At 30.2% G+C, this 10,000-nt stretch overlaps 1 protein-coding gene across 1 annotated transcript in view; it reads right to left on the reverse strand.

Moving 5' to 3' along the window:
* Positions 1-10,000, reverse strand: part of HOXC4 (homeobox C4) — a 26,551-nt gene that overhangs the window by 12,776 nt on the left and 3,775 nt on the right. Inside the window, 2 exon segments of the mRNA XM_062514170.1 lie at positions 5-32; positions 34-170. Coding sequence (XP_062370154.1) covers positions 5-32; positions 34-170 — 165 coding nt within the window.

The following is a 10,000-nucleotide window of genomic DNA, read 5'->3' on the forward strand; positions in this document are numbered from 1 at the left end:
CAGATTTTGATCTGGCGCTCGCTCAGGCACAGCGCTGTTGGCGATCTCGATCCTCCTCCTGCGGCTCAGGTAGCGGTTGAAGTGGAATTCCTTCTCCAGCTCCAGCACCTGCTGCCTCGTGTACGCCGTGCGGGAGCGCTTGGCTTCGCCCCCCGGGAAATTGGGGTTCACTGGGGGACACGGACACCGCACACGGGAGGGAGGGGCAAGGAGAGGGGAGGGGGTGAAAATATGGGGGGGGATGGGGGGATATGGGGGGGGATATGGGGGGATAAGGGGGGATATGGGGGATATGGGGGGGATGGGGGGATATGGGGGGGGATGGGGGGATATGGGGGGGATGGGGGGATAAGGGGGGATGTGGGGGATAAGGGGGGATGTGGGGAGATATGGGGGGATATGGGGGGATATGGGGGGGATGGGGGGGATGGGGGGATATGGGGGGATATGGGGGGGGATGGGGAGATAAGGGGGGATGTGGGGGGGATGGGGGGATATGGGGGGGGATGGGGGGAAATAGGGGGGAAAATATGGGGGGGATGGGGGGGATATGGGGGATGTGGGGGGGATAGGGGGGGAATAGGGGGGAAATATGGGGGGGATATGGGGGATATGGGGGGGGATGGGGGGATGTGGGGGGGATGGGGGGATATGGGGGGATATGGGGGGGGATGGGGGGATATGGGGGGGATGGGGGGATAAGGGGGGATGTGGGGGGTAATAGGGGTGATATGGGGGGTAGGGGGGAGGATATGGGGGGATATGGGGCGGTATGGGGGGGATGGGGGGATATGGGGGGGGGGATGGGGGGATAAGGGGGGATGTGGGGGGGAATAGGGGTGATATGGGGGGTATGGGGGAGGGTATGGGGGATATGGGGCGGTATGGGGGGAAATAGGGGGGAAAATATGGGGGGGATGGGGGGGATATGGGGGATGTGGGGGGGATGGGGGGGAATAGGGGGGAAATATGGGGGGATATGGGGGGATATGGGGGGGATGGGGGGGAATATGGGGGTATATGGGGGGATATGGGGAGATATGGGGGGATATGGGGGGATGGGGGGATATGGGGGGGATGGGGGGGAATATGGGGGGATATGGGGGGATGTGGGGGGGAATAGGGGTGATATGGGGGGTATGAGGGGGGATGGGGGGGAATGGGGAGGAGATATGGGGGAGAATAGGGGGGATATGGGGGAAAATATGGGGGGGATATGGGGGATGTGGGGGGGATGGGGGGGAATAGGGGGGATATGGGGGGATATGGGGGGGGATATGGAGGGGGATATGGAGGGGGATGGGGGGGATATGGGGGAGGATAAGGGGGGATGGGGGGGATGTGGGGGATGTGGGGGGGGATGTGGGGGAGATATGGGGGGGACATGAGGGGGAATAGGGGGGAAATGGGAGAAAATATGGGGGGGGAATGTGGGGGGATAAGGGGGGGAAAATATGGGGGGATGTGGGGGGGGAAATGGGGAATAAAAGGGGAATAAAAGGGGAATAAAAGGGAAATAAAAGGGAAATAAAAGGGAAATAAAAGGGAAATAAAAGGGGAATAAAGGGAAATGAAAGGGGAATAAAAGGGAAATAAAAGGGGAATAAAAGGGAAATAAAAGGGGAATAAAATGGGGAGGAAAAGGGGAAAAAGAGGGAAAAAATGAAAAGAAACAAAAAGAAAAAGACACAGAAATTCAGGGGAAGAGGGGAAAAAACACAAAGAATCCGAATTAGAGGGGAAATCACGGTAATAGCAAGAAAGGAGAAATTCAATTCCATTAAATTAAAATAAAATAAAATAAAATATAAAATAAAATAAAATTTCAAATAATATATAAAATAAAATGAAAAAATATAAAATAAAATAAAATAAAATAAAATAGAATAAAATAAATAAAATTTCAAATAATATATACAATAAAATGAAAAAATATAAAATAAAATAAAATGAAATTAAAAATAAAATAAAATAAAATAAAATAAAATTTCAAATAATATATAAAATAAAATGAAAAAAATAAAATATAAAATAAAATGAAATTAAAAATAAAATAAAATAAAATAAAATATAAAATAAATGAAATAAAATATAAAATAAAATGAAATAAAAAATAAAATATAAAATAAAATAAAATAAAAACAAAATGAAATAAAATATAACGTAAAATGAAATAAAATATAAAGTAAAATGAAATAAAATAAAATAAAATATAAAATAAAATATAATATAAAATAAAATAAAAAGTAAATATATAAAACCAAAATAAAAATAAAAATAAAATTACAAATATAAATTTAAAAGTAAAATGAAAAACAAAAATATGAAAATAACAAAATGAAATAAAAATATAAAAATATAAAATAAAAAATAAAAATATAAAAAATAAAAAATAATGAAATATAAAAATAAAAAATAAAAATAAAAAATAATAATATACAGAAATAAAAATTAAAATAATAATAAAATATAAAAATATAAAATTAAAAATAAAAAATAAAAATAAAAATAAAATATTAAAAAATAAAATTATTAATAAAAATAAAATATAAAAATATAACACTAAAAATCTTTAAAAATATCAAAATAATAAAATGAAAACATAAAATCTAAAATAAAAATCTCAATAAATGAGAGAAAAATAAAAATAAAATTTCAAAATGAAACCGCGAGGCCGGGGGGGAGGGGCGGGGCTTGGAGCGCCCTGTCATTAATTAATTAATTAATTAATTAATGCATGAAGGGGTTAATGAATGAATCAACGAAATGGGAAATTAATTAATCAATTAACGAATTAATGAATGAATGAATTAATGAATGAATTAATGAATGAATCAATGAATGGGTCAATGAATAAATGAATTAATGAATTAATTAATGAATGAATCAATGAATGGGTCAATGAATAAATGAATTAATGAATTAATTAATTAATGAATCAATGAATAGGTCAATGAATAAATGAATTAATGAATTAATTAATTAATGAATCAATGAAAGGGTCAATGAATAAATGAATTAATTAATCAATGAATCAATGAATGGGTCAATGAATGAATCAATGAATTAATGAATTAATTAATGAATGAATCAATGAATGGGTCAATGAATAAATAAATTAATGAATTAATGAATTAATTAATTAATCAATGAATGGGTCAATGAACGGATTAATGAATGGATTAATTAATGAATTAATTAATGAATCAATGAAAGACTCAATGAATGGATCAATGAAAAAGTGAATTAATGAATGAATTAATGAATGAATGAATTAATGAATCAATGAATGGGTCAATGAATCAATGAATGAATGAATTAATTAATTAATCAATGAATGAATCAATGAATTAATGAATTAATTAATCAAGAAATCAATAAAGGGGTTAATTAAGGGGTTAATGAATGGGTTAATGAATTAATTAATGAATTAATGAATTAATTAATGAATCAATGAATGGGTCAATGAATGAATCAATGAATTAATGAATCAATTAAGGGGTTAATTAAGGGGTTAATGAAAGGGTTAATGAATTAATTAATGAATTAATCCATGAATTAATGAGTTAATTAATCCATGAATCAATGATTGGGTTAATGAATGCATTAATTAATTCATTAATGAATGAATCGATGAATTAATGAATTAATGAATCAATGAATTAATGAATGAATCGATGAATTAAGGAATTAATTAATCCATGAATCAATTAAGGGTTTAATTAAGGGGTTAATGAATGGGTTAATTAATTCATTAAAGAATGAATCGATGAATTAATTTGTGAATCAAGGAATTAATTAATGAATTAATAAATTTTGTTGTGGGAATAAAGGGAATTTTATTGGGAAAATAAAGGGAATTTTATTGGGAAAATAAAGGGAATTTTATTGGGGGAATAAAGGGAATTTTATTGGGAATAAAGGGAATTTTATTGGGGGATAAAGGGAATTTTATTGGGGGAATAAAGGGAATTTTATTGGGAATAAAGGGAATTTTATTGGGGGAATAAAGGGAATTTTATTGGGGGAATAAAGGGAATTTTATTGGGGAATAAAGGGAATTTTATTGGGAATAAAGGGAATTTTATTGGGGGAATAAAGGGAATTTTATTGGGGATAAAGGGAATTTTATTGGGAAAATAAAGGGAATTTTATTGGGGGAATAAAGGGAATTTTATTGGGGGATAAAGGGAATTTTATTGGGGGAATAAAGGGAATTTTATTGGGAATAAAGGGAATTTTATTGGGAAAATAAAGGGAATTTTATTGGGGGAATAAAGGGAATTTTATTGGGAATAAAGGGAATTTTATTGGGGGATAAAGGGAATTTTATTGGGGGAATAAAGGGAATTTTATTGGGAATAAAGGGAATTTTATTGGGGGAATAAAGGGAATTTTATTGGGGATAAAGGGAATTTTATTGGGAAAATAAAGGGAATTTTATTGGGGGAATAAAGGGAATTTTATTGGGGGAATAAAGGGAATTTTATTGGGAATAAAGGGAATTTTATTGGGGATAAAGGGAATTTTATTGGGAATAAAGGGAATTTTATTGAGGAATAAAGGGAATTTTATTGGGGAATAAAGGGAATTTTATTGGGAATAAATTTATTTTATTGTGGGAATAAAGGGAATTTTATTGGGAATAAAGGGAATTTTATTGGGGGAATAAAGGGAATTTTATTGGGAATAAAGGGAATTTTATTGGGGGAATAAAGGGAATTTTATTGGGGATAAAGGGAATTTTATTGGGAAAATAAAGGGAATTTTATTGGGGGAATAAAGGGAATTTTATTGGGGGAATAAAGGGAATTTTATTGGGAATAAAGGGAATTTTATTGGGGATAAAGGGAATTTTATTGGGAATAAATTTATTTTATTGTGGGAATAAAGGGAATTTTATTGGGAATAAAGGGAATTTTATTGGGGGATAAAGGGAATTTTATTGGGGAATAAAGGGAATTTTATTGGGGGAATAAAGGGAATTTTATTGTGGGAATAAAGGGAATTTTATTGGGAATAAAGGGAATTTTATTGGGGGAATAAAGGGAATTTTATTGGGAATAAAGGGAATTTTATTGGGGGAATAAAGGGAATTTTATTGGGGGATAAAGGGAATTTTATTGGGGAATAAATTAATTTTTGGGAGGAATAAATTTATTTTTGGGGGGGTTAAAGTGATTTTATTTTAAAGGGAATAAAGTGATTTTTTGGGGGGAATAAATTCAATTTTGGAGTGGAATAAATTTATTTTTGGGGGGTATAAATTGATTTTATTTTAAAGGGAATAAAGTGAATTTTGGGGTGGAATAAATTTATTTTTGGGGAGGAATAAATTTATATTTTTTGGGTAGATAAATTTATTTAATTTTAAAGGGAATAAAGTCACTTTTTAGGGGGAATAAATTCAATTTTGGGGTGGAATAAATTTATTTTTTGGAGGAATAAATTCAATTTTTTGGAGGAATAAAGTGATTTTTGGGAGGGAATAAATTCAATTTTTGGAGTGGAATAAATTTATTTTTGGGGGGGAAAAATTTATTTTTTTGGGGGGATAAATTTATTTTATTTTAAATGGAATAAAGTGAATTTTGGGGCAATAAATTCAATTTTTTGGGAGGAATAAATTTATTTTTGGGGGGGAAATTTATTTTTTGGGGGGAGTATAAATTGATTTTTTTTAAAGGGAATAAAGTGAATTTTGGGGAAATAAATTCAATTTTTGGGAGTAATAAATTTATTTTTTGGGGGGTATAAATTGATTTTTTTTAAAGGGAATAAAGTGAATTTTGGGGAAATAAATTCAATTTTGGGGTGGAATAAATTTATTTTTTGGGGTGGAATAAATTTATTTTTGGGGGGAAAATTGAATTTTTGGGGTGGAATAAATTCAATTTTTTGGGAGGAATAAATTTATTTTGGGGGGGTATAAATTTATTTTATTTTAAAGGGAATAAAGTGATTTTTTGGGGGGAATAAAGTGAATTTTTGGTGGAATAAATTTATTTTTTGGAGGAATAAATTTATTTTTGGGGGGGATAAATTGATTTTTGGGGTGGATAAATTTATTTTATTTTAAAGGGAATAAAGTGAATTTTGGGGAAATAAATTACTTTTTTGGGTGGAATAAATTCAATTTTTTGGGAGGAATAAATTTATTTTTGGGAGGAATAAATTCAATTTTTTTGGGAGGAATAAATTTATTTTGGGGGGGAAAAATTTATTTTATTTTAAAGGGAATAAAGTGATTTTTGGGAGGAATAAAGCGATTTTTTGGGGGTGAAATAAAGTGAATTTTTGGGGGGAATAAAGAGAATTTTTGGGGCGGAATAAATTTATTTTTTGGAGGAATAAATTGATTTTTGGGAGGGAATAAATTCAATTTTGGGGTGGAAAAAATTTATTTTTTGGTGGGGATAAATTGATTTTATTTTAAAGGGAATAAAGTGAATTTTGGGGGAAATAAATTCAATTTTTGGGAGTAATAAATTTATTTTTGGGGGGTATAAATTGATTTTTTTTAAAGGTAATAAAGTGATTTTTAGGGGGAATAAATTCAATTTTGGGGTGGAATAAATTTATTTTTTGGGGTGGAATAAATTTATTTTTGGGAGGGAATAAATTCAATTTTTTGGGAGGAATAAATTTATTTTTGGGGGGGGAAATTGATTTTTTGGGGGGGGATAAATTTATTTTATTTTAAAGGGAATAAAGTGAATTTTGGGGAAATAAATTCAATTTTTGGGAGAAATAAATTTATTTTTGGGGGGTATAAATTTATTTTTTGGGGGGTATAAATTGATTTTTTTTAAAGGGAATAAAGTGAATTTTTGGGGGAATAAATTCAATTTTTGGAGTGGAATAAATTTATTTTTTGGGACGAATAAATTCCTTTTTTTTGGAGGAATAAATTTATATTTGGGGGAATAAATTTATTTTATTTTAAAGGGAATAAAGTGATTTTTGTGGGGAATAAATTCAATTTTGGGGTGGAATAAATTTATTTTTTGGAGGAATAAAGTGATTTTTGGGAGGGAATAAATTCAATTTTTTGGGAGGAATAAATTTATTTTTGGGGGGGGGAAATTTATTTTTTTGGGGGGGATAAATTGATTTTATTTTAAAGGGAATAAAGTGAATTTTGGGGGAAATAAATTTATTTTTTGGGAGGAATAAATTTATTTTTGGGGGGTATAAATTGATTTTATTTTAAAGGGAATAAAGTGAATTTTGGGGAAATAAATTCAATTTTTGGGAGTAATAAATTTATTTTTGGGGGGTATAAATTGATTTTTTTTAAAGGGAAAAAAGTGAATTTTAGGGGGAATAAATTCATTTTTTGGAGTGGAATAAATTTATTTTTTGGGAGGAATAAATTCCGGTTTTTTGGAGGAATAAATTTATATTTGGGGTGGATTAAATTTAATTTTTGGGGAGGAATAAATTTATTTTTTGGAGTGGAATAAATTTATTTTGGGGGGGGATAAATTGATTTTATTTTAAAGGTAATAAATTGAATTTTGGGGGAATAAATTCAATTTTTGGGAGGAATAAATTTATTTTTTGGGAGGAATAAATTGATTTTTTGGGAGGAATAAATTGATTTTATTTTAAAGGTAATAAAGTGAATTTTGGGGGAATAAATTCAATTTTTTTGGAGGAATAAATTTATTTTTGGGAGGAATAAAGAGATTTTATTTAAATGGGAATAAAGTGATTTTTTGGGGAATAAATTCAAATTTTTGGGAGGAATAAATTTATTTTTTGGGGAGGAAAAATTTATTTTATTTTAAAGGGAATAAAGTGATTTTTTGGGGGGAATAAAGTGAATTTTTGGTGGATTAAATTTATTTTGTGGGGGAATAAATTTATTTTTGTGGGGGATAAATTGATTTTATTTTAAAGGGAATAAATTGAATTTTGGGGGGGGAATGAACCGATTTTTTGGCTGAAATAAAGTGAATTTTTGGGTGGAATAAATTGATTTTTTGGGGGGAATAAATTCAATTTTTTGGCAGGAATAAAATTATTTTCGGGAGGAATAAAGCGATTTTTGGGGGGGATAAATTTATTTTATTTTAATGGGAATAAAGTGAATTTTGGGGGGAATAAACCGAATTTTTGGGGTGGAATAAAGTGAATTTTTGGGTGGAATAAATTCAATTTTGGGGGGGATAAATTGATTTTATTTTAAAGGGAATAAACCGATTTTTGGGTGGAATAAAGTGAATTTTTGGGTGGACTAAAAGTGAATTTTTGGGTGAAATAAAGTGAATTTTTGTGAGGAATAAAATAAATTTTTGGGAGAAATAAAGTGAATTTTTGGGTGAAATAAAGTGAATTTTTGGGTGGAATAAAATAAATTTTTGGGTGGAATAAAAGTGAATTTTTGGGTGGAATAAAAGTGAATTTTTGTGAGGAATAAAATCAATTTTTGGGTGAAATAAAGTGAATTTTTGGGTGAAATAAAGTGAATTTTTGTGAGGAATAAAATAAATTTTTGGGTGGAATAAAGTGAATTTTTGAGAGGAATAAAATCAATTTTTGGGTGGAATAAAGTGAATTTTTGGGTGAAATAAAGTGAATTTTTGGGTGGAATAAAATAAATTTTTGGGTGGAATAAAGTGAATTTTTGGGTGGAATAAAATAAATTTTTGGGTGGAATAAAAGTGAATTTTTGGGTGGAATAAAATAAATTTTTGTGAGGAATAAAATAAATTTTTGGGAGAAATAAAGTGAATTTTTGGGTGGAATAAAGTGAATTTTGGGAAGGAAAAATAAAGTGTTTTTTAGTGGGGTTGGTGAAGGAAATGAAGCTTTTATAAAAAAAAAAAAAATAAATTTAATTTTTAGTGAGGCCGGAGGGGACCCAAAAGGGCAGAGAGACAAAAAAAAGAGAATTTATGGGAAAAATAAATAAAAAATAAAGAGAATTTTGGGTAAAAAAACCGAAAATAAAGAGAATTTATGGGAAAAATAAATAAAAAATAAAGAGAATTTTGGGTCAAAATAAAACAGAAAATAAAGTGAATTTATGGGAAAATAAAATATAAAATAAAGAGAATTTTGGGTCAAAATAAAACAGAAAATAAAGTGAATTTATGGGAAAAAGAAAACAGAAAATAAAGAGAATTTATGGGAAAAATAAAATATAAAATAAAGTGAATTTTGGGTAAAATAAAATACAGAATAAAGTGAATTTTTGGTAAAATAAAACACAAAATGAAGTGAATTTTGGGTAAATAAAATATAAAATAAAGTGAATTTTTGGTTAAAAAATAAAAGAGAAAATAAAGAGAATTTCGGGTAAAAAAAACCAGAAAATAAAGAGAATTTTTGGTAAAATAAAGCACAAAATAAAGAGAATTTTGGGTAAAATAAAAGAGAAAATAAAGAGAATTTTGGGTAAAATAAAACATAAAATAAAGGGAATTTTGTGTCAAAATAAAAGAGAAAATAAAGAGAATTTTGGTTAAAATAAAAGAGAAAATAAAGTGAATTTATGGGTAAAATAAAATACAGAATAAAGTGAATTTTTGGTAAAATAAAACACAAAATGAAGTGAATTTTGGGTAAATAAAATATAAAATAAAGTGAATTTTGGGTAAAAAAATCCGAAAATAAAGAGAATTTATGGGAAAAATAAATATAAAATAAAGTGAATTTTGGGTAAAATAAAACAGAAAATAAAGGGAATTTATGGGAAAATAAAATATAAAATAAAGAGAATTTTGGATAAAATAAAACAGAAAATAAAGTGAATTTTGGGTAAAATAAAACACAAAATGAAGGAATTTTGGGTAAATAAAATATAAAATAAAGTGAATTTTGGGTAAAAAAATCCGAAAATAAAGAGAATTTATGGGAAAATAAAATATAAAATAAAGTGAATTTTGGGTAAAATAAAACAGAAAATAAAGGGAATTTATGGGAAAATAAAATACAAAATAAAGTGAATTTTGGATAAAATAAAACATAAAATAAAGTGAATTTTGGGTAA

This window comes from Cinclus cinclus, unplaced genomic scaffold, assembly GCF_963662255.1.
Source record: "Cinclus cinclus unplaced genomic scaffold, bCinCin1.1 SCAFFOLD_240, whole genome shotgun sequence".
Classification (NCBI taxonomy): Eukaryota; Metazoa; Chordata; class Aves; order Passeriformes; family Cinclidae; genus Cinclus; species Cinclus cinclus.